General features: G+C 40.2%; 1 protein-coding gene across 3 annotated transcripts in view; it reads left to right on the top strand.

Moving 5' to 3' along the window:
• The first annotated feature begins 2,919 nt into the window (after positions 1–2,919).
• LOC135548287 (unconventional myosin-Vb-like) overlaps positions 2,920–25,933 on the top strand; it is a 73,298-nt gene continuing 50,284 nt past the window's right edge. The window contains exons 1-3 of one of the 3 annotated variants that reach the window (XM_064977733.1): positions 2,920–3,202; positions 23,581–23,691; positions 24,372–24,543. In XM_064977733.1, coding sequence (XP_064833805.1) covers positions 3,125–3,202; positions 23,581–23,691; positions 24,372–24,543 — 361 coding nt within the window. In that variant the 5' untranslated portion in view covers positions 2,920–3,124. Of the gene's footprint in view, positions 3,203–3,813; positions 4,224–23,580; positions 23,692–24,371; positions 24,544–25,933 lie in introns of those variants that run through there. The other 2 variants (XM_064977735.1, XM_064977734.1) reach the window with 2 other exon arrangements.

Raw genomic sequence — 25,933 nt, 5'->3', positions numbered from 1 at the left:
CACTAGGCTACCCTGCCGCCCCAAATGCATTTAAGGCCTGGCTCGGCAGCGAACACATACTCAGATACACATTACATGCACACACACCATTCGTAACTCAGCTAAAGTACACAAACACTTATTTCTAACTATCACACACCCACATGCACACACACCTAACCCTGTTTAACGATGTCTAACCTCATAAAAACACATCTCTGGCAAACGCGTTAAGCTGTAATCCTCTTAAGACAAATTAGCTGTCCATGTTTCTCTGAAAATGGTATAGTGATATAAAACAAGTTTGCTCATGATGCTTACTCATGAGTTCAGGAAATAAATGTTCTATTTTGCTCGTTGGCAGAGTGCTATTGCATTCATTGATGGAGGATTTGCCCAGGAATTAAGCCGTTTATATTTTGTCCAGGAACTAGAGCTGTAAATAAAAAATGTCAATGTTACATTTTAAAAACTCCTATTTGAGCACATTGTTGGAATATTAAATTGACCTATTTCAGGATAAATCAATTTGCAATTGCATAATCATACAAATGAGATTTGTCACATGCGCCGAATACAACAGGTAGACCTTACCGTGAAATGCTTACTTACAAGCCCTTAACCAACAATGCAGTTATATTTATTAAATAAACTAAAGTAAAGAAAAGTAACACAATAAAATAACAATGAAGAGGCTATATACAGGGGGTACCGGCACCGAGTTGGTGTGCGGCGTTATAGTACTGTGGAGTTGGAGGCCTGCCTGCATGTACATGAATGAAGGAGTGTCTGTCTGGATGTCATTGTACTGTAATGTAATCTCACTTGATGATGGCAAGCAAACATTGTTGGGTAATACAGGGATAAAGTGTGTGAAATACATTGTGTCATGAGCTTAAGTGCTCTTGTGTTTAATTAAGTTGCATTCTCTGGATATAGCAACAGCGAGTGAAAGCAGAGAAAGAAAGACAATCTTGTAGAGTGTGTGAGATATTTAAGATAATGCATCATGCGCTAATCCAGTGCATTCAGAAAGTATTCAGACCCCTTCCCTTTTCCCACAATTTGTTACGTTACAGCCTTATTCTAAAATGGATTAAACAGCCCCCCCCCCCTCATCAATCTACACACAATACCCCATAATGCAAATTTATAAAAATTAAAAAAACGGAAATATCACATTCAGACCCTTCACTCAGTACTTTGTTGAAGCACCTTTGGCAGCGATTATAGCCTCAAGTCTTATTGGGTATGACGCTACAAGCTTGGCACACCTGTATTTGGGGAGTTTCTCCCATTATTCTCTGCAGATCCTCTTAAGCTCTGTCAAGTTGGATGGGGAGCGTTGCTGCACAGTTATTTTCAAGTCTCTCCAGATATGTTCAATCAGGTTCAAGACCGGACTCTGGCTGAGCCACTCAAGGACATTAAGGGACTTGTCCAGAAGCCATTCTTGCGTTGTCTTGACTGTGTGCTTAGGGTCGTTGTCCTGTTGGAATAGTAACCTTCGCCCCAGTCTTCATCAAGGATCTCTCTGTACTTTGCTCCGTTCATCTTTCCCTCAATCCTGACTATTCTCCCAGTCTATGCAGCTGAAAAACAACCCCACTGCATGATGGTGCCACCACCATGCTTCACTGTAGGGATGGTGCCAGGATTCCTCCAGATGTGACGCTTGCCATTCAGGCCAAACAGTTCAATCTTAGTTTCATCAGACCATAGAATCTTGTTCCTCATGGTCTGAGTCCTTTAGGTGCCTTTTGGCAAACTCCAAGCAGGCTGTCATGTGTCTTTTACTGAGGAGTGACGTCTGTCTGGCCACTCTACCATAAAGGCCTGATTGGTAGAGTGCTGCAGAGATGGTTGCCCTTCTGGAAGGTTCTCCCATCTCCACAGAGGAACTCTAGAGCTCTGTCAGAGTGACCATCTGGTTCTTGGTCACCTCCCTGACCAATGCCCTTCTCCCCAGTTTGGCCAGGCTGAACCTGAGCTCAAGTTCAAGTCTCATAGCAAAGGGTTTGAATACTTATGTAAATAACGTATTTCCGTTTTTTTTTTTTATAAATTTGAAAAAATGTCTTATGAGGTATTGTGTGTTTATTGATTGTATTTAATCCATTTTAGAATAAGGCTGTAATGTAACAAAATGTGGAAAAAGTCAAGGGGTCTGATGTGCCAGTACTTAGCATGTTCATTAAGGTGTGAAACAGTGGTGCCAGAAATAAGAATTGGACTAAAAGCTTATTGTATCACCCAACTAGACTGACTGAATTTTAGTGCCATACTGCCATTGAGGCTATTGTTATATGCTTAGACTCATCACATGACACATACCTTTTATGAAATACCAGTAGGCAGTTGAGCAGATGATAGGTCAGACTGACCGCTGAAGTCCTATCAGAACATGCTGTTAGTGGCATGATCAGGAAACACCCTTTCAAAGCATTGAGTCATACTAATTATCAGTGACGTTTCCCAAAGCAACCCATGGTGTTAGCCCCAACATTAAGATCATCTGCTGTTGCTGTGGAACGAGTTTTGTATACACTCCTCTCCAAATGACTTGATGTGGAGAACATTTCACAAGTACTGACTGAGTAATATCTATCCGTCTTGGTAACTAACTGTTTTAGGCCTTTTTCATAATAACACAAACCCTTGTCCTTATAAGTACGAGTCATGTATACCAGTTCATTATGAACTTCAGTAGAATGAATACAAATTGTAGAACGTTAAAAAAAAATATGTATTCCGATACAAGACCTGGATTGAATTTTTGGAAACCACATTGACAAATAGCACATTTTCCTTTTGACCATCTGTGATCTTATCTGTTCTCTCTAATGATTTTGATGGGTGGAATGTCTTTTGTCTAATTCCAGGTGAAGCCAGTCAACACCCCATACCTGCAGAAGGAGTGGTTTGGGAGTGGAGGAGTCATGGCCTGCTATTGGAACAAAGTGTTTTCTTCTGTCTTCTGCTCAGGCAGGCTTGAAATATTGCTCAAGCAAAGCTTCAACTCCCAGATAGCCTACTGGCAAGAATGTATTGAGAACAGTATGACCTGGAACATGGAATAATCACAGCTAACTCTGAATAGAGTAGCAGAATCTTCTAGTACATATCTAAGGAATATAACACCATCATGAAAAGGCAACAGAAAGAACCTAACACCATAGCGAAAAAACAAGAGGAGAAGATTGACTATGACGTTTATTGCCAGGTAACATACTACTTTAGACCTACGTTACATGTTGTATTTTGTGATGTTGTTGATCATAGTGGGACTAAATGCGGGAGAGGAGGTATCAATTATGCTGTGTTTTATAAAGTCTAATGTCCCCAAATGTGTGTAATCTTTCAACTGTCACTAATATCAAAGTTCAAGCATTACATTTTCATAGGCTTCAGGAATCAGCCTAGTTCAAGTCACATATTGTACTACAATCAATTAGATAACACTTAGGACTTGTCAATGCTAGCCTTGAACTAAGTTACTGTCCACTGAGTTCAGGAAATCTAATTAGATAAAAATTTGGCATGAACTAAGGCTATATGAAGATGTTTCATTATCAGTTACCCCTCTCCAACTAACTAACTATAGGCACATCAAGTTTATTAAGATTTTGTGGAGGAAAAAGGTTACATTTAATTAAGATTCATTATTAGGAACAACCCCCCCCGGTTATCCCCCCACTGGTCTTTCTAATTTAGAGTGTCGACTACATTGTAGTGCGCTGATGAGCCAGATGGGGTCTCGTGCGGACTCTGAACGTGCATGCCGCTCTGTAAATTGCCAGTCAACATGGCTGAGTCCTTGGGTGTAACGGCGATTAACTAAAGGCAAGCTATTATTAAACGATTTATAGTTTATGTATTTGCACTTGTAGCCTACATTGGGCTGGGTAGCATATCCTTATCAAGTCGTAAATCTTTGGCGTTTTTCATTTTTGAGGAATATGAGGGTGATCAAGCAAAACTGAGTTGTTCGACAACTCATCCAAGGGAAGACACCTGCGGTCACCAGGAAAGGGGTCAGAAGTGGCAAACACATTTAGCTCAACTCTGGAATTCGGGAATATGACAATTCTAATTAGATGAAAAAACTTTGAGATTATCAACAATGATGAGATATTGTCGTTTATAAATAGTGCGGTGATTCTCCATGCTCCCGTAGTTTCGGTGATATTGTTGGAGAGTGCTCTTGTTGTTGGACCATGTCCGCAAACGAGTTATATTCAAAGGTGAGTGATTTGTACAGTCATTGGTTCTCTATACATTTGTTATCCTATTGCTATAGCTACAATTTGATTTATTGTTACATCATTGATACATAATTGTAACAATATGATTGAATTGTAGAATTCCCCGCTGCGATGTCATGTATTTCAATGCAGGTGAAATGACAAGCGTTAAATAAGAAATCGAGCCTCGAGCCCAGTCCCAGTGAGTCTTTCCTCGGATGTGTCATTGCAGCTTGATTGACAGGTGTACGAGCTAGTTTCGTTCTGGTATCGGGCTGTAGTCATTAATCAAACAGGTTTACACCTAAAACGAGCGTTTCTATTGTACACATGCAGATCGGTCTCTCCCTGTTTCGTTCCGCATGCTCCCGTTTAAGAAACGTTTAGCAACAGAATTGGCGTAATGATTACGCCCCTGTTGTACTGGCTTATCTTCTAGCCCTGTGGACTACTGCATGACCTAGTTGTGTCCATAATAGTAAAATAAATATTTTTCAATACTGACAAGTCTTTTGCTAGAATAACTACATTTGATTATTTTATGAAAGGAAAAATGAGCAAGCTAAACCATTCATAATCTGTGATTTGATCTCTCAGGCAACAGTGAGTCTTGAACATTGGGATAATTGCAATTTTTGCTGAAGTTGCTTTGTGAAGAAATTGGGTTGTGGTAATCATGAATTATGTGGATATTCTATTTCTGGAGGTAGTATACTGTATGCAGTAACACATTAGCCAACACTAGTTATCCAAACATGGGGCCTCCACAGTTGAATGAACATGCAACAATTACTTGAGCTGACACCAATACACAAATGTGGTCCTTTCAGATTCCCACTTTTCACTCCTAGTACTTACCCATTTCATGCATCTTTGGCTATCCTTGATTTTCATTGATATTGAATTAAGCATCTCCTGTTGATATACTCAAAAGCATAGAGCCTTTAGGACAAATGCTGACTGAAAACTGCTGATACCCTTTGTGGAATTTGTGATGTTTACAGTACAGACAATAGATATGCTACCGGCAAACTATTTGACTTTGATTGATGTGTTTAAAATAAGTATTATGAATATTATGCCTAAGCAAAGAAATGGTATTTGGTTACCATTGTTATTATAATTCCTTGTGGTGCAGGCCTATGCATTGATTAACCTAGGATATTTGTGTGCAGCATCACCGGAATTACTCGTTTCAGGAAGAAACCTATTCAAATGGTTGAAAAAGAGATGTCTTTGAAGTTATTGGATTGAGAAGAACAGAATCAGGTTACATACATTATTTGTCACTAATCCTCTAGTCTACATGACTCAAAATCCAGTTCCACATTCCACTGCAGAAATGACAAAAATAGCTTTTGTTTTCTTTAGAACTCTTTAGAAACTTTTTACTTGTTGAGGAAATGACTTTTTCAGTTACGACTAATTGTCTAAACATGCAGGTTACACCTATTCCTCAATATTGTTCTACTTATGTAGTAGTTACTTCCAATGTTCCCTCTCTGGGACACTGGAAGTAGTTAACACTATCTACGTTTCCCTTTACTGTGGGAATTGTGATCGAATCAATGCAATATTAGCCACTTTCAATGCAACATACCAAAACAAAACGATCTATGCAAGATATTTTCTTTCGCATTGGAGAAAGATTCTATTGCATTGACAGGCACGACTCAGGCCCATACTCTACACAGACCAGTGCACCATAACCAGTCAGAGCTGCTGTGTCCCTATCTGTAAATAGACCATTGCCATATCGATCTGTGCCATTCACTTTGAACTGGACTGTGTTACAGCATGAGTGGTCGTGAGTAGATGCGCTTGTTTTGAGATGAGAGCTGCATGTAGCCACGTGCACATTTGTTCATAATCTTTGCTATTAAGTGAGTTATTAGCAGAGTTAAAGCAAATTTCTAGTTAGCAATGGGGGAGTGGTTGCTTCCTACAAGAGCACAAAATGTGTGCGTCTAGCCATTTTTGAAAAACAAGTCAGGTAAAGAGCTTTTTTTATTTCTTAAAGGGGCAGTGTTGTATTTGGAGACGGACTTGAATAAACTAAGTAGCCAATAAATATGCAGAGGGTAGCATAATTTGTCTGATTCTCTGTAATAATGGTATGGGAAGAATAATGAATTGTATTTTGTAAAGTGGTTTCTTGCATCAAACAACAACATTTTCAGTCACCACCTTGTCTGAAGGACAAGTGTACAGGTGAATGTCAATCCCTACTGTACATGTTTTTTTTGTTGTTTTTTTTAAATCTCATGGATTGTAGGCCTACATTGAACACCTCACATTGGCAGCTATTGTAGGCTAAATGATAGAACAGCGATTTCCATGTTAAAAATGTTATGGGATGCATTTTCTCCATTGTTTTGTATGGTAAGCCACTCTGATAGGCCTACATTGTGATCAAATAACCACAGTAGTACTTGGACACTGTTATAACTGTAACTTCAAGCATAATAGCCTCAGTGTTCAAAGTAAATGCGCAGCATGTGCATGAGATGGATGAAATCATACCTTGAATGCAGAACTCAGTGGGTCAGAGTGAGTAATGAGCTGTCGCCCACTCTTAGCTATGATGTGGGTGTGCCCCAAGGGTCAATACTGGGGCCCCTCCTGTTCAGCCTGTACATTAATGATCTGCCTTCTGTTTGTACTGGGTCTGAAGTTGAAATGTATGCCGATTATACAGTGATATATGTGCATGCAAAGAGCAAACAACAAGCTGCACAAGAACTCACTACTGTAATGGTCCAGGTTACAAAGTGGCTCAGTGACTCTTGTTTGCATTTCAATGTGAAAAAAACTGTCTGCATGTTCTTCACAAAGAGGGCAACAGATGCTACTGAGTCCAGATGTCATACTTGATGCTACTGAGTCCAGATGTCATACTTGATTCCAACCCCTCTTTTAAAAGCAGGTCAATAAGGTAATTCAAATAACCAAATTCAACCTAGCTCACTCCTGATTTTATTTGACTACAGAGGTAGCAAAACTGTACTTCAAATCTATGATACTCCCCCACTTAACATACTGCTTGACTAGTTGGGCCCAAGCTTGCTGTACAACATTAAATTCCATTCAGTCTGTTTACAAACAGGCTCTCAAAGTGCTTGATTGGAAGCCCAGTAGCCATCATCACTGTAACGCTCCCCTGTTACATCCTCAGAAAGCATGAGCTCCTGAGTTGTATTCAAGATCCTAAATGGCCTGGCTCCCCTCCACTCAGTATTTTTTTTAAACAGAAAACCCAAACACATGGCGGCAGATCCACAAGGTCTGCCATGAGAGGTGACTATATAGTTCCCTTAAGGAAAAGCACCTTTAGTAAATCCGCTTTCTCTGTGGGAGCTTCCCATGTCTGGAATACACTGCCATCAAACACACATAACTGAACCACCTATCACACTTTCACAAAAAACATGAAGACATGGCTAAAGGTCAATCAGATTTGTGAACATAATCCCTAGCTGTGTGTTGCCGCTTTCCATGTTGTCTGTATCTTGTGAGGTGTGGAAACACTTTGTTGCTTTTATGGATTTTGTCTTGTTGCTTTTTGTGTTATGTTGCTCTGTCTGTATGATATGTCTTGCTTGTCCTATGTTACTCTGCTTGTGCACTTTGTTGTCTTTAAGCCATTTTGCCACAACTTTGGAAGTATGCTTGGGGTTATTGTCCATTTGGAATAACCATTTGCAACCAAGCTTTAACTTCCTGACTGATGTCTAGAGATGTTGCTTCAATGTATCCACATAATTTTCCTGCATCATGAAGTCATCTATTTTGTGAAGTGTACCAGTCCCTTCTGCAGCAAAGCACCCCCACAACATGATGCTTCACGGTTGAGATGGTGTTCTTCGGCTTGCAAGCCTCCCCATTTTTCCTCCAAACATAATGATGGTCATTATGGCCAAACAGTTCTATTTTTCTTTCATCAAACCAGAGGACATTTCTCAAAAAGGACAATCTTTGTCCCCATGTACAGTTGCAAACCGTAGTTTGGCTTTTTTTATGGCGGTTTTGGAGCAGTGGCTTCCTCCTCGCTGAGCGGCCTTTCAGGTTATGTCGATATCGGACTCGCTTTACTGTAGATATAGATACTTTTGTACCTGTTTCCTCCAGCATCTTCACAAGGTCCTTTGTTGTTGTTTTGGGATTGAGTTGCACTTTTCGCACCAAAGTATGTTCATCTCTAGGAGACAGAACGCGTCTCCTTCCTGAGTGGTATGACAGCTTAGTGGTCCCATGGCGTTTATACTTGCGTACTATTGTTTGTACAGATGAACGTGGTACCTTCAGGTATTTGGAAATTCCTCCCAATTATGAACCAGACTTGTGGAGGTCTACAATTTTTTTTTCCTGAAGTCTTGGCTGATTTCTTCTGATTTTCCCATGATGTCAAGCAAAGAGGCACTGAGTTTGAAGGTAGGCCTTGAAATACATCCACAGGTACACCTCCAATTGACTCAAATGATGTCAATTAGCCAATCAGAAGCTTCTAAAGCCATGACATAAAGGCACAGTCAACTTAGTGTATGTAAACTTCTGACCCTCTGAAATTGTGATACAGTGAATTATAAGATGAATATTCTGTCTTAACAATTTTTGGAAAAATGACTTGTCATGCACAAAGTAGATGTCCTAACCGACTTGCCAAAACTATAGTTTGTTAACAAGGAATTTGTGGAGTGGTTGAAAATCAAGTTTTAATGACTCCAACCTAAGTGTATGTAAACTTCCGACTTCAACTGTAGATCATTTACTTACATTCAGTAATCTTGTTCTGATTTGTCATCCTGAGGGTCTCAGAGATAAAAATGTAGCATAGTTGTGTTTGATAAAATGCATTTTTTATATTCAAATGTAGGAACTGGGTTCTCCAGTTTGAACCCCTGCTGTCTTTTTGTCATTTAGCAGATGCTTTTATCCAGAGTTGCTTCCAGTTGCAAGATGTCGAAAGCTATGAGATAATGCTGTAATGCTGCTCCATACATTATTTATTAGACATGCCAGCAGTACTTTTCTGTCATAATTGGTAATAGGGTGGCTGTCAATGAGCCACTTGCTTCCGGAGCCAACTTAGAGACTTGTATATTCTAAAGGCTCTTTCATACTCCCACACATTTCATTGTAGACACCAGAAGACAGTGTTTTGGTCCGATTTGTATCGTAGCTGAAGGTAAGTTAACCATGAAGAATTTTGCCATGAAGCAGACACTTAAATAATTATTAGTTGGGTACTTACATTTTTCCTATTTCACACATGAACAAATTGGAAATTAGATTTTTGCATATCCCACTCCCCCTGAGAGGGAGGAGGCAAGATCAGATTCACATTCTAGCCAATGAAAGGGCAGATACACGTGTGAACAGGCACGCCTCTGATATAAGTGGCCATTCCGTTTTTCGTTGACCAAATTCAACACTCATTGACCTCAGTACAAAAACTCTTTGTTTTATAAATAAGGAAAAACGCCACCTGCTGGAGAAAATAGATTTTGGGCCCTCTCAGGTACTAATGTTTTTCGACAGCCCAAAGGTTAGCCTTGCTGTAATTGAGATGTTTTTTTTTAATTAAATCATAACATGACATGTTTGCAATAATATGATGGCAAAATATCCAGTGTTATATTCGCTGGTGTGTTGGGGGGTAAACACACACACGGCAATTACGCACCATTTTTATTTTGAGCGAGTGTTTACCCACCTTCTGCAGAAAAATGCATTGAAAGTATAGGTAGCGTTACTTTACTCACCGCGAATAGCAATGAGCGTTTACCAACATATTTATTTTACCACTAGTAGGGTTATAGTAGTGTTATAACCTCTCAATCTCATGAGTTTAATCAGTGTTACTGTCAGTGTTGCTGTTGAAGTCCAGGTTGGTTGACTGACATGGATACCGATAGTATCAAAAAGGCAAATCCATTTTAAAACACTCATTGTTAGACGTTACACAAAAAACATTACTTCAGGGTCACAAGGGAAACCGGTAGTGCAACTTTTTCTCACTGTTATTCTCTGCTTCTCCCCCCCCCCCCCCTATTTCCCTCCCTTCACCCACCTATACAGGTGGAGCCTACTTCCAGAAACGTACCACCTATCTGGCTGTTGTTTTAAAAGGTTGTTTTATGTCTCTCTTTAGATTATCAGTATTGATTGGAGAAGGCTGCCAGAATTGATGTGATAACAATAAATAGAACAATACATTTGTAACATTAATGTGCACCAGTTTAAAATGATAATTTCAACTACTACTATTTTGATTGTTGAAGCCATCAATTGTCCCATTAACAATCACCCATATTAGCAAATGTACTTAATTTCAAACTTCACATTTCTCTAGTATAGGCTTCTTATTGTTCTGAACGTTATCAGCAAAATGCCTGCGATAAGTGATCGGTAGGGTCAGTGTTTTCCGGTTTATCATCCCGGCTCTACTACTATTACATCCAGTGTATTATTGAATATTCTCATGAATTCTTATGAATCAGATGTCTGACGTTCAGCTCTGATCTATGGCTGTGTTAGTTTTTCTGTCTCTTCTGTTCTGCATATTTAGCACAGCATAAGGTACCATCCTGACGACAATTCTGTCAGTCCATGGCCATGCGAGAGCGTAAACACACGCACACACACATTAGAATAATGAAGTTAAGACGGATCATCCATGTTTCCTTGTAGAGATCATAAACATCCTTGTGTATCTCTTCTGTGTTTTTGGACACCTACAAAGCAAGCAGGACCAACTCTTGCTTGATTGTATCGACCCAGTGCAGCAGCCGATGGTAATAAAAAAAAAAGCAATTTCATTAAGTCTGCTGAAAGTGTGATGAAGTGATCAGAAGGAGAAGGAGAGGCAGGAAGAGAGAAGGAGAGGCAGGAAGAGTATGGCTCAGCTAATTAGTAGTCAAAGAATGGATGCAGGGTTATAATCTTATTCTATCCTATCCTCATTGAGCCTGTGTTTTGTACTCAACAATAAGCAATGGCGTCACTCTTTCATGACCATGGGCTACATTGTCAGTTTGCTAAATCGCACTGACTGCGTGTATTACTCACAACAACAGCTGTTGGTGGATAGCAAATATACCAGTATTGCAATATTTTTTTCCATTGCAAAAATAAAAAAACGAAGCAGACCTAACCCTTTGGTCCTTTAAAAGCTGCTGTATGTAAAATATTGTGTGCTATAGCTTGGAAAATAAATACATTTGATTCTAGATGACAACATAATGATGTCTGTTTGCGACATTAGGGCTCTTTTCCTAAACAACTCATCTGCTTTGTGTTTTTCTTCTTTGCCACGATACTAACGAGTATCACAATATTGCCATCGTCCCGGCCCTACAATCACTCCAGGTAATGCTTTGACTACCCTCTCTGTTCCTCATGTCATGACAAAATTAGTTTTTAGCTATTGTGTCTCTACTAGGAAGAATCATGATGTTACTATGTCCTTGTTTTGTTGATGTCTCCTATTATTTAGGCTGATGTCTGAGTGCAGAATCCCTTCTCTTTTGCTGAGCTGACTGCTTCTTTGTGATTGAATTCTGATGAACTGTAGTAATGTGGTCTGTGATGCAAAACATACTGCAGGTCATGGGAGTTTCATTACCATATATGGTCCTATTTTTTTATACATTTTTTTTTACTTAACTAGGCAAGTCAGTTTAGAACAAATTCTTATTTACAATGACGGCCTACCCCGGTCAAACTCGGACGACCCTAGGCCAGTTGTATGTATTTTATAAAAATTGGGAACAATATTTCTAGGATAAACTTCTTTCCGCCCAATATGCCGTTGGGTTTCTTTTTGTTTCACAGTGGAAAAGGAAGAACTGGAAGAGCGGAGCGTAGAGGTACACATACTCATCTGAGTGTAATTTAAAAACGTGTCATTCAGAGACATGCTTGGGGCTCATTACGATCAGTCTTCACTAAAGTTTCACCACAGCAGCGTTTGACATGGTAGAACAGACCAAATTTAAACAACTGCCTCCAAAATGAAATTCTCCCCAAATATGGTCACATTCATTGACAGCATACAATTTAGAGAAGACCTATAGAATATATTACAGATATGGGCCTATCTGAAACACCACCACAATATCCTATCAACAAGGGTTAGTTGGCCATCAACTGTTATTGATTGTGATTCTGATGACTTCTGTGTGAACCACATCAAAGGGCAGAGAGGATAGATTGGCTTGGTTTAGGAGGGTGATGTATATGTTGAGACTAGAGGTCCACCGATTAATCGGAATGGCCGATTAATTAGGGCCGATTTCAAGCTTTCATAATAATCGGAAATCGATATTTTGGGGCGCCGATTTCCAATTATTAAAATATATATATATATATATATATATTTTTTTTTTAATACCTTTTATTTAACTAGGCAAGTCAGTTAAGAACACATTCTTATTTTCAATGACTGCCTAGGAACTGTGGGTTAACTGCCTTGTTCAGGGGCAGAACGACAGATTTTCACCTTGTCAGCTCAGGGATTCCAATCTTGCAACCGCACAGTTAACTTGTTCAACGCTCTAACCATTGCACTCCACGAGTAGCGTGCCTGTTACGCGAATGCAGTAGAAGCCAAGGTAAATTGCTAGCTAGCATTAAACTTATCTTATAAAAAAACAATCAATCATAATCACTAGTTATGACTACTAATCCAGTTTAGCAGGCACTATTAACCAGGTGAAATTGTGTCATTTCTCTTGAGTTCATTGCACGCAGAGTCAGGTTTATATGCAACAGTTTGGGCTTCCTGGCTCATTGCGAAATAATTTGCCAGAATATTACTTAATTATGACATACATTGAAGGTTGTGCACTGTAACAAGAATATTTAGACTTAGGGATGCCACCCGTTAGATAAAATACCGAACGGTTCCGTATTTCATTGAAATAATAAATGTTTTGTTTTCGAAATTATAGTTTCCGGATTCGATCATATTAATGACCAAAGGCTTGTATTTCTGTGTGTTATTATGTTATAATTAAGTCTGATTTGATAGCAGTCTGACTGTGCAGCAGCAGGCCCGTAATCATTCATTCATTCAAACAGCACTTTCGTGCGTTTTGACAGCAGCTCTTCGCAAGCACATCACTATTTATGACTTCAAGCCTATCAGCCTAATGGCTGGTGTAACCAATGTGAAATGGTTAGCTGGGTGTGCGCTAATACTGTTTCAAACGTCACTCGCTTTTAGATTTGGAGTAGTTATTCCCCTTGCTTTGCAAGGGCCATGGCTTTTGTGGAGAGATGGGTAACGATGCTTCGAGTGTGGCTGTTGTCGATGTGTTCCTGGTTTTAACCCAGGTAGGGGTGAGGAAGGGGACGGAAGCTATACTTTACACTGGAAAAACTATAGTGCCTATAAGAACATCCAATAGTCAAAGGTATAAGAAATACAAATGGTACAGAGAGAAATAGTCTTATAAATACTAGAATTAACTACAACCTAAAACCTCTTACCTTGGAATATTGAAGTCTCATGTTAAAAGGAACCACCAACTTTCATATGTTCTCATGTTCTGAGCAAGGAACTTAAACGTTAGCTTTCTTACATGGCACACAATTTTACATGGCACATATTACTTTCTTCTCCAACACTTTGTTTTTGCATTATTTAAACCAAATTGAACATGTTTCATAATTTATTTGACCCTAAATTGATTTTATTGATATTTTATATTAAGTTAAAATAAGTGTTCATTCAGTATTGTTGTAATTGTCATTATTACAAATAAATACAAAATATCGTCTGATTAATCGGTAGCGGCTTTTTTGGCCCTCCAATAATCGGTATCGGTGTTGAAAAATCATAATCGGTCAACCTCTAGTTGAGACAGAGGAAAGGAGTGGCGTAATGGGTCTATGGGAGGTCACTTCAGGGTAAATGATGCTTGTGCATTCAGGTTTGATGTTGGTTTCTCAGGTGAAGAATGGCTTGGCAAAGTGTGTGGGTAGGCTATTGTATGTATACTGGTGTGTTTTTAGGGGGTGGGTGGGACAGGGTGTGGCATCAGAACAGATGTCTTAAGCAAAATGACATCTTCAAATCTGTCACAAAGCAAGTGCAACTTTCCATTCATCTAGGTTCCGCATTCATTTAGCACGGTGTCCTTGTCCTTACTTCAAATGGCGATGGCCCGACATTAGATTGCACCCACGGCACTAATTATAAAGTTCTTCATTTTGCATTTCAACTCGTTTTTTGAAGAGTTTGAAATCTGGAGAATGGTTAATCATGTCCATGTTTAACCAGAACCACAGATTCTAACTAATCCCAGTTTAATCAGTGTGGAAATGGATCTGATGTAGGCCGTCTTTTGTTCACATTGGCAGAGGAACTTGGCTTTCCCCCTACTGTGTTTGGGCTATCAGTGTTGGTCCATAATTAAAGATGGTTTGATTGGGAACTAGCAATGACAACTTGCAATGCCTCAGCACACCATCTGAGAAACATGGTTTGGAGAGAACCAACTGCAGAGAGAACACCTGCCATTCAGTGTCCTCACTGCTCTAGCATCAAAATAGATTTTTCGCCAAGTGAGCACCCCTTAGGCTTTTATATAAGTCAGGGAAGAAATGATTACTTGCATAAATATGTTCAAAAATCCCTAATGTTCAATATTTCCCTAAATGCCTTAGCTTATGAAACAAACTCATAATTAAAATTTGAGTGTCAGCTCATAACTCATCATTTTTCTTAGCTCTGGGCTAAGCACCAGGCTTTTTAATAAAGGCATACACTACAGCACTAGTGTGGCAGTTAGCCTAGTGGTTAGAGCATTGGGCCAGTAACCGAAAGGTTGCTAGATCGAATCCCTGTGCTGACAAGGTAAACATCTGTTCCTAGGCCGTCATTGTAAATAAGAATTTGTTCTTAACTGACTTGCCTAGTTAAACAAAATAAAAAAGTACTACTACAGTACTCAGTAAGCATAACTTGCATACCATATGTACCGTATGTTTTGGTTGCTTTGTTTTGTTGTTTTTTCTAAGCCATTCCGTGGGTCGTGGGACATGTAGAGGTCCATTGTGATGCTAATTGAATGAGATGGGAGCAGTCAGGGGGCCAGTCCCCCCTCCCTCAAAATCAAAAAATGTACTTATCAGGAGGAGTATTAGCCAAATCAAATCACATCTAATTGTATTAGTCACATGCGCCGAATACAACAGGTAAACCTTACAGTGAAATGCTTACTTATGAGACCCTAACCAACAATGCAGTTTAAATAAAATATGGATAAGAAATTAAAGATCAGGTTGTTGATTGTGGCCTGTGGAATGTTGTCCCACTCCTCTTCAATGGCTGTGCAAAGTTGCTGAATATTGTCAGGAACTGAAGCACTCCGTTGATCCAGAGCATCCCAAACGCAATGGGTGACATGTCTGGTGAGTATGCAGGCCATGGAAGAACTGGGACATTTTCAGCTTCCGGCAATTGTTCCCCATCCTTGCATCGTGGGGCCATGCATTATCATGCTGAAACATGAGGTGATGTCGGAAAATTAATGGCACGACAATGGGCCTCAGGATCTCGTTATGGTATATCTGTGCTATCGATAAAATGCATTTGTGTTCATTGTCTGTAGCTTGTGCCTGCCCATACCATAACCCCACCACCACCATCAGGCACTCTGTTCACAACTTTGATATCAGCAAACCGCTCGCCCACACAACGCCATATACGCTGTCTGCCATCTGCCCGGTGCAGTTGAAACCGGGATTCGTATGCAAAGAGCACACTTCTCCAGCGTGCCAGTGGTTTTGAAGGTAAGCATTGTCCTCAATGAAGTCGGTTACGACACTGAACTGCAGTCAGGTCAAGACCCTGGTGAGGATGACGAGCACTCAGATGACCTTCCCCAAGATGGTTTCTGCAAAACAACAGTTTGTGCAAAATATTTTTGTTTGTGGAAATCCAGTTTCATCAGCTGTTCAGGTCGTCGGATGTGGAGGTCCTAGGCTGGCGTGGTTACATGTGGTCTGCGGTGGTGAGGCTGGATGGACGTAGTGCCAAAATCTCAAAAACAACCATGGTATAGAAATGAACATTGTAATTCTCTGGCAACAGCTCTGGTAGCCATTCCTGAAGTCAGCAAGCCAATTGTATGCTCCCTCAACCTGAGACATCTGTGGCCTTGTGTTGTATTACAGAACTGCACTATTTAAGAGTGGCTCTTTATTGTCCCCCAGCACAAGGTGCACCTGTGTAATGATCATACTGTTTAATCAGCTTCTTGATATGCCACACCTGTCAGGTGGATGGATTATCCTGGCAAAAGATAAATGCTCAATGACAGGGATATAAACACATTTGTGCACAAAATTTGAGGAGAATAAGCTTTTTGTGCATATGGAATATTTAGGGATCTTTTATTTCAGCTCATGTTGCATTTATATTTTTGTTCAGTAAATTTCAAATTTCTTAAAATGTCCAGGCCTGCAAGAAGAAATTATAGACTCAAATGGACACAGGGAGGAGTTGACTTAGGATGACCCTGTTGCACCCTTAAACTATTTCTCAGTCCGATGTTCCATCTATGACATTTTGAGAGGCAATTGTGAATATTGTCACAATTAGACTGTGGAATTGTTGTTTCTCTTCCTATCTAACTAAGGCATGCTGTGATATCTGTGAACATTCATTCTCACTGGTACAGTATGTGCTTGTAATTCTCTGAAAGGATTTTGGCTACTTGATTAATGATGTTTGTCCAAACTTACAATAAGCATTTGGAAATAAAGTGTTGTGATGGACTGTTTGATAAGATAGACTAATGGTCCAGTTTGATGCAAAAGCTGCATGCATACTGTTGTTGCCTCTGTGGAAAATGATTTATGCCATGTTACAGGGCTTTCATCTTGTTTGTTGTTATTCTCTAAATGCTTTCGACCTGAAGAAAATCACATAGCAAAGAGCGGAGCGAAGAAAGGAAAATGCCGGAATGCCAGTACCAGAAATGGAATGTAACGAGTGAGAGAAAGAGGAGGAGTAGAGGGTAAAGGGAGTTTTACAGTACAAATCAAGTTAGTCTCAATCAATGCAGCTGATTTACTTCAGCACCAGTGAACTCTACTTATAAAGGTAGCTACTGCTGTTATTCCTAAGCATTACTGTTGCTTACACTGCTACAACAGGGGCTGCTGTCATGGCTGGCACAATTATTGTATTATGGATGAAAACCATCATAAAAATAAAATAGCCATCTTAACAGTTTTTGGGGGGGTGGAATGAACAGCTGACTGAAGACAGGACAGCAGCAGAGTCAAGTCATCTGGTTTGATGGCAAACAGTTGTGGCGCTGCAGCAGCCCAGTTAGTCTCTCTCAGCAGTGTAAACATGACAGTCACATACAGTATGGTGTCCGCCCCTAGAATGTTGCCTAGTCTGGATGGGTAAAGGCAAAGACCACTGAGAGAGACTCGCTGGGCTGCTGCAGAGCTACAACTGTTTGCCATCAAACCAGATTACATGACTCTGGTCTGACACTGCTGCTGTGTGATTGGCCCGAGCAGCCAGGGGCCGAGGGAGGTGAAAAGGGCCGCCAGCAAGTTTGAGGTTTTGATCATTTTTATTATGCGTTTCCGTAATTTCATGCAGACAGCTGACTAATGGATTGGTAGTGGTGGAAGGATGTACCGATAAAGGCAGAGTAGATTAGGTGATGGGTGATTATACTGTACATTTACAGTCAAATTAAAGTAAGGGTCAGTGTTCCCACAATTACTGTAAGATCAAACCATGATGACACAGCAGGCATCTAGGCAGTTACCTGATAAATCAATCTCTCCTCTAAAGTAATTATGTTCCTAAGAGGCTGTGAAGACTGAAATGGATGGACCCAGCATTGGTTTTGTGGAGTCAGAGTTGTGTCCTTGAACTCTGTTAGTCTGTGTCCTCCTGTAGGCCTCATGGCAAGTTTCTTGACTCAAAGCAAAAGACAATTTACGGAGTTCTATGACATAGCTCCCAAACCTTCCATTGTGGCTCGTCATTCAACAACCTATCCTAAACGTAACTGACTTTGAGGTTTCAACAGTAAATTGTTAAGTTTCTCCCCCCAGTATAGACTAACCATTGATCAAATAGTAATGTTAGTAGGTTGGGTTGTGCTTAGGAAAATGTGACATTTAGAAGTCATCAGTGATGCAGTAGTAGTCTCTCTAGAGTCCAGACAGACTGGTTGCATCCCATAATGTGCCAATGTGGTCTGGGATTTCAGAGAATAATACAGTAGTTGAAGGAAGCCACTGAGGCAGAGCATTAAAAGACTCTTGTCAGGATCAAAGTGAAATGACTCGGGTGTGTCCCTGAAATACCTTGTGGTCTTTGAAAGGGTCTGTAACCTGGAGCTCCGGGCCTGATGATGACTCTCCTCCGGGCAGATCCATCCTCTAGTCTACACCATCCTTAACTGGACTTAGAGAGGCTCTGAACTCTGAATCACATCCTCATTGTGTCAGTCTGAATCTCACACACGCTCCTGGTGATGAGCTGAGTGGAGCATTCGGCTGTCTCAACCCAAACCCACAGAGGCAGAGCCAGGAATAACTGCAGCAACCGCTGTTGACTGTATGTCTGCTCTGTTTTACAATCACATGGTCCAAACGTTCAGGTCTTCATCCAATCTGTAGGATAGTCAAATTGCCAGTTCAGTGGCACTTTGTCAAAATCCAGAGAGGGACTGAGACTTTTCGTTCATCCTTTCACTTAGCATCATCGTGCTATTTATAAATTCTTCTATTTAGTCTATTTTGTAGGGCCACTGTAATAACTCAAGACTATGTAGTCGTGGATTCTTGCATTCCAGTGACAGACAAGTGTGATTTGGATTAGGAGGTTCATATGCACAGTAATGCTGAAGTAAGTTATTTGCATCAATGAGTGACTGAGATGGGGTGCTTCAGTACCGCTTTGTAATTATGCCAGTTTTAGATATTGTTTATATCTAATTTCATGGAAAATGATCTTACTTCCAATAGATGGGGTTTTGGAAAGAGGCTTTCAGACAACAAAGGCCTACAAAGGATGAGCACTTAGTGAAAGTTTGCCATGGGATTTGAAATATGGGACTATATCTCCAGGTACTTTCTTCTTTTTCAAAGAAATAACTTAATGGCGATCTAGCTTTTAATTCAACAGTATCAGAACAGGACTTATGCAGTAGCCTAAAGTCCTGCTCTGATACGTCATTCAATTGAGCTAATAAGTAACACTGACATTTGAAACCCAACCTTAGGGAATGGCACTGCACAGTTACCCTTTCCAGATCCTTTCTTTTCTTGATGTGCAATTAGTGTAATAGCCTCTCATATGAAGAAACAGTGTATGAAAAGAGTAGGCTAGTAAGAATTCCTCTTGCAGTATATGCCTACAGTGGTGCCCAAAATCTCCTCAATCATTCTGCCAATAATGATTGAATGGACAAGTGTCAGGGTGTCACAAATGCTTACAAACATCTTGCATTAACTAAACATCTCTCCCATCCTTCTTGTGCTCTTCTACCCTAGCTCCATCCCTCGCATTCTCTCATGTTTCCTCTATTGACTCCTCCCCTGGAGATGTTATGTGACTGAGGAAATATTTTCTCACAAATTAACATTTGTTGGAGCAGACTGGGACTGTAGTATTGTCGTTTAAATGCCAAATTTGTGTATCTTCCGGTGTTTAGTTGCACATCAGCATGGGTCTTAGTTTCTTAGCAGTGAGCCAGTTTGTTTCCTTCTCTGATGTGTTCACCTGGGGCCTGAGGCTGGCGCTGGGATGTAAATAATGTACTGTATGAGTTCTGTTGTTCTGTCATAGTCTGTGTGGAGGAACATTTCACAGATAGTTGCAGCTGTGCTGGATACTCTTTCCAAGGACTCTGTTCTTGAAAATAAGAACTCTGAGGAAAGATGATGTATTGTAACACATGAGCATAAGCTTGCAATCAGGAGACAAAAGAAAGCAACTTTGTGAAATGTCATCAATCTCTATAAAGTCAAGGTGTGTGAATCTAATCTAATCTAATCCTAATAGCTTAGTAATAAATACGGTATTGATCAAGTCAAATAAGCTAAAATATTTCCTACTACTGGAAGCGACAAAATAGTTATCCCAGTAGAATAAGATCTTCCCTAGAGTTGTGTGAGAAAGTTTCAGACTTTCAGACAGACCTACACGTGTGTCTAGAGTCGAAGCCCATGTGACCCTTGCTGAAATGTGGGTAATATTACTGATGGCACAGTTGATTGCAGCACAACACAAGGTTATTTTATATCGCTACATCTCCCCCCCCAGTTATCTGCCCGCCCACTGCCTCCTTATTAAAGTGGTTTAAAAAGCACTGCTGTCAGCTCGCCTGCCGTGATATGCTGTGACTCTGTGTTGCATGGGGGAAAGACAGCCAGCGCTCAAAGTTGAATATCTGAGCCTCCCAGTCAGAGCATGGCTAACATCAGTAGGTGTCTAATCTATAATGCATTCCTACAGGGGAGTTGGCCCACCACTTGGTTAGGGGGTGTGACGCCTATTCTTTACTGCTGTTTAAACATGAATGGGCCCTCTGTGACTGAGTCTAAATGCCAGGTTTAACCTCCTGGGGAGAGTGTCCTCTGCCAACTCACTGTGTTGATATCAGGCTGAGATTCTAGTGTGAAGAGCACAGACTCATGATGACACCAATCTGAGATAGCCGGGCCCTCCTGTAACAGTAAACACAGACAACTTGTTAAAAAGTTTCCTATAAAGTTGTGAAGGTCGTACAAAAATAGTTTGTTCTCCATTTTGAGACACAGAGGTCAGCTGTTGATAATCCACTTGACTTACACACAGAGGACATTGCAGAGTACAGGGCTGATAACACTGTATAAACTGCATCCCCCTGACTGCTTTTATTCAGTGTGCTGATGATATGTGAACCATAGCCTACACATTATTCCATCCTCTCACCTTTTCAAATGTGGCCCAATGGAGGGACGATGGTGAGTCAGAGCATTCATTAAATTTCGGATTTAGTTATTTTTCCCACCCTTCCCCCATCTGTGTTTTCTCTGGGGTGATATAAAGGAGATGATGCAGTTATGCACTGGAGGGATGTTGCTGATTAGCCTAAATCCTGTGCCGAGTCAGCTGCTATATGACTCACAGCCCTCAGCACCTCATGCTTTGTTTTGGCACTCTTCATCAGCTAGCAGCAAATTGACATGAATCAACCTGCGATCTGGTGTACTTATGTATGTACACATCGATCTTTCTTGGTGGTCAGTCACCCACAGTGAACCCTATGTAGTTTAGCTGTCTGAGGTCGGCCTTCTCTACTGTACTATGTTTCTATGGTCTGTAGTTTTAGCTTGGCCTGTTTTTGTAGATTTCAGAAAAAATATAGCCATGTTTTTGATGAGCTAACACATCTCAACAGTAAGTTTCCTTTTCTCTTTTGTCTGTTATTTCCCCCACATTCAATGCACTGCTACAAAGTAATAGGGAGTAAGGCTGCTTCATATCTGTTGAGGAATGGGAAGTCAGGAGGACTGTTTGGATAATTTGTTGAGCAGACCACGGATTTTATTTTTGCCATCAAGGACACAGAAAAATAAACGTTTTTTCTTTTGTTCTGTGGTGCAGTCATTTGCATCTGCAGAATAGGCCTAAACGTCAGTGAAGTGACACGTATGTGCTGAGAAGTGCAATAGTAAACAAAAAATATTGTTCTGATCTTGAATTAAATTGATAATGCCTCATTTCATGCGATTTTTCCAATTTTCTGAAACTAATAGTTGTATTTTCAGTATGCAATTAGTGGTAGCCTAATGGTGTGTATAATTAATCACATGCAGGAATTCCCCGAATTGGGGGCCACAATTGCACCCTTCTCTAGAAAGCTAGCTAATTTATAAACATGGGATTGTATTTTTCTTTCCTTTTTAACATTACAAGTAACAATGGAAATCGACAACTGTCTCCATCTGCTTTCTTGTAAGTATTTTCCCATCCTAGAGTGTGAGACGTTGTGGTAATCTGGTGTAGAAGAATAATGTATGACCATTTAGCATAGGCACTTTACATTGCCCCTAGTTATCATAAATCATGACTTCTATAGTTTAGGCATATAGCTAGCTAAGCATAGCTAGATATTTGTTGTGTTATCCAGCTAACAATAATAGTGATTGTGTTGACACAGCTAGCTCGTTAACATCCTGGGTATGTCTCACTTAATACCCTTGGGGTATGGATACCCTGAGAACAAGGTTCAGGGAATATAAGACCATCCACCTCAGCTAACGTTACTTTAGTTAGATAGCTAGCGACCATAGCATATTTTCCAGCTTTAGGTAGCTAGCTAGTCAACGTGAGGAAACTAGCTACTTAGCGTGCTAGCTAATACCAAAAAAACGAAACAGATTGCATGGCAAGTCTCTTCTGTAGATGGTAACTAGCTAGCCTAGTTGGAACCCCCAACAAAAATGCCAACTAGCGTTAGCCAACTAGCTGGCTAGAGTTAGCTTGCCAACGCTAGCAAACTACCTATGCAAATCGTCCAGCAGAATTCATGTATCCAATAAAGAAAAACATATTGCATGTGAAACATACTTTCTCTCTCGTGTGTTGATGTTTTTGACCTACAACACTGTTTCTTTTGCGGCAATCTTTCATGTCTGGATTTTGCACACTGACTTTGACCCTGCTCTTTGCACACACGATGTCAGAGTGGTAGCCTAATAGTGTGTATAATTCATCACATGGAGTAATTACTCACACCATCCTGATAATGGGTAGAAAAATAAAAGCTTTATCTACAACATCAGGCCAAACTTCTCTCATAGTAATTCCATAAAGTTATTAAATTATCTTTAAAAATGTTAGAAAGTTGCAATTAATACTTTTAGAAGATGGAATAAGTTGCTGAAGGTCTCTTCAGGATAGGATTTGGGATCCCATTAGAGTAAATGTCATTAACACTAAAATAATCTTGAAGTAAATTTGGATGTGATCCTAAGTTATCTAATCAAAAAGGTAGGCCTAAATAAGAGTTAAGAAATTATCTGTCAGCATTTTCACCTTAATATAGACCTATCTGGGATATCTCAAGGCTGGTTGTGTCACAAACACAACCTCAACATTGCCACTGTGCCACATCAACCTATTGTGGCACTGCATTTCTTAATTTAAGCATTTGTTGAAACAATTACTACTTTTTTCTATTGACAATAAGTTACACAACATCGTCTATGAACTTGGGCAAATGGGGGAGGAATGTTATCTAACTGTGCAAACAATGATCAGAGTAATTGATGAGTTGAAAAAGTTAAATTAAATATATTTGTATGTGTTCTTGTTTTCCAGTACACTCGGGTGTGGATCCCAGACCCAGAGGATGTGTGGAGAGCTGCAGAGATCATCAAAGATTACACGGAGGGAGAGCCCATCCTTTACCTCAAACTTGAAGATGAAACGGTAATATACTACCCACTGGATCAGGCCACAGTTATTAAATCCATATCCTTTTTTGGATAATATAGCCTTTGCCTCAAGACTCAATATGCTTTGGTCTATTTTGCTGTGCTGTTGTACATTTTGCGTTTTACATCATGCTGTATTAAAGCAGTTAATGTGTGTGTGTGTGTGTGTGTGTGTGTGTGTGTGTGTGTGTGTGTGTGCCCAGACACATTCATAAACTTAAGTCCCATAAATCATTAATTATGTTTAAGGGAAAACTGCAAACTTTGAGAGTAAAATATACAGCTATTAAATTACAGTGCACTGTGTCAAGAGTAATTTGAATACGTAAGCATATGATGAGATTTTCATATCACCTCATGTAGCAGCAGTATATTCCCCTACATACATACTCATGATCACAATTCCTATTTAATACTCCTCGCAGGGTGGGATTGTCAGGTATGATTCATACACACCTAGATGCAGTCACCCTTTAACATAAAAACATGATTATTTCTCTTCTCAATAAGTCAATAAGCTGTGTGGATTGTAATATTTGTAATATTCTTATGGATGGTGCTGCAATATGATTTAAACTGATAAAGGGAAAAGGGTCTTACCCTTACAACAGGTACACGTGCAAACACTTGGCTGTAATCATTTTTTGTGACAATTTGCTTGAACATCTGTCCCAGCCGCTGGAATACCGCATCGGACCCAAAGACAACGCTCTTCCCTTCCTCCGGAACCCTGATATCCTGGTGGGGGAGAATGACCTCACAGCTCTCAGCTACCTGCACGAGCCTGCTGTCCTGCACAACCTCAAAGTGCGCTTCACCGAGTCCAATCACATCTATACATACTGTGGTAAGTCTCTATACCACCTCTCTAAACAGGCAACATATATTGGGGTGAATCTACACTACCATTCAGAAGTTTGGGGTCACTGAGAAATGTCCTTGTTTTTTGTCCATTTAAAATAACATTAAATTGATCAGAAATACAGTGTAGACATTGTTAATGTTGTAAATGACTATTGTAGCTGGAAATGGCAGATTTTTAATGGAATATCTACAGAGGCCCATTATCAGCAACCATCACTCCTGTGTTCCAATGGCACGTTGTGTAAGCTAATCTAAGTTTATAATTTGAAAAGGCTAATTGATCATTAGAAAGCCCTCCTGCAATTATGTTAGCACAGCTGAAAACTGTTGTGCTGATTAAAGAAGCAATAAAACTGGCCTTCTTTAGACTAGTTGAGTATCTGGAGCATCAGCATACTTTCTTCTGAAACTCGTCAGTCTATTCTTGTTCTGAGAAATGAAGGCTATTTCATGCGAGAAATTGCCAAGAAACTGAAGATCTCGTACAACGCTGTGTACTACTCCCTTCGCAGTACAGCGGAAACTGGCTCTAACCAGAATAGAAAGAGGAGAGGGAGGCCCCGGTGAACAACTGAGCAAGAGGACAAGTATATTAGTGTCTAATTTGAGAAACAGACACCTCACAAGTCCTCAACTGGCAGCTTCATTAAATAGTACCTGCAAAATACCAGTCTCAACGTCAACAGTGAAGAGGCGACTCCGGGATGCTGGCCTTCTAGGCAGAGTTGCAAAGAAAAAGCCATATCTCAGACTGGCCAATAAAAATAAAATATTAAGATGGGCAAAAGAACACAAACACTGGACAGAGGAAGATTGGAAAAAAGTGTTATGGACAGACGAATCTAAGTTTGAGGTGTTCGGATCACAAAGAAGAACATTCGTGAGACGCAGAAAAAAAATTAAAATATGCTGGAGGAGTGCTTGACGCCATCTGTCAAGCATGGTGGAGGCAATGTGACGGTCTGGGGGTGATTTGGTGGTGATAAAGTGAGGGATTTGTACAGGGTAAAAGGGTTCTTGGAAAAAAGGAAGGCTACCACTCCATTTTGCAGCACCATGCCATACTCTGTGGATGGCACTTAATTGGAGCCAATTGCCTCCTACAACAGGACAATGACCCAAAGCACAGCTGCAAACTATGCAGGAACTATTTAGGGAAGAAGCAGTCAGCTGGTATTCTGTCTATAATGGAGTGGCCAGCACAGTCACCGGATCTCAACCCTATTGAGCTGTGGGAGCAGCTTGACCGTATGGTACGTAAGAATTGCCCATCAAGCCAATCCAACTTGTGGGAGGTGCTTCAGGAAGCATGGGGAGAAATCTCTTCAGATGACCTCAACAAATTGACAACTAGAATGCCAAAGGTCTGCAAG

The sequence above is a fragment of the Oncorhynchus masou genome, chromosome 11 (assembly GCF_036934945.1).
Source record: "Oncorhynchus masou masou isolate Uvic2021 chromosome 11, UVic_Omas_1.1, whole genome shotgun sequence".
Lineage (NCBI taxonomy): Eukaryota > Metazoa > Chordata > Actinopteri > Salmoniformes > Salmonidae > Oncorhynchus > Oncorhynchus masou.
The sequence above is the reverse complement of the archived record's forward strand: the minus strand, read 5'-3'. Positions and strand labels throughout refer to the sequence as shown.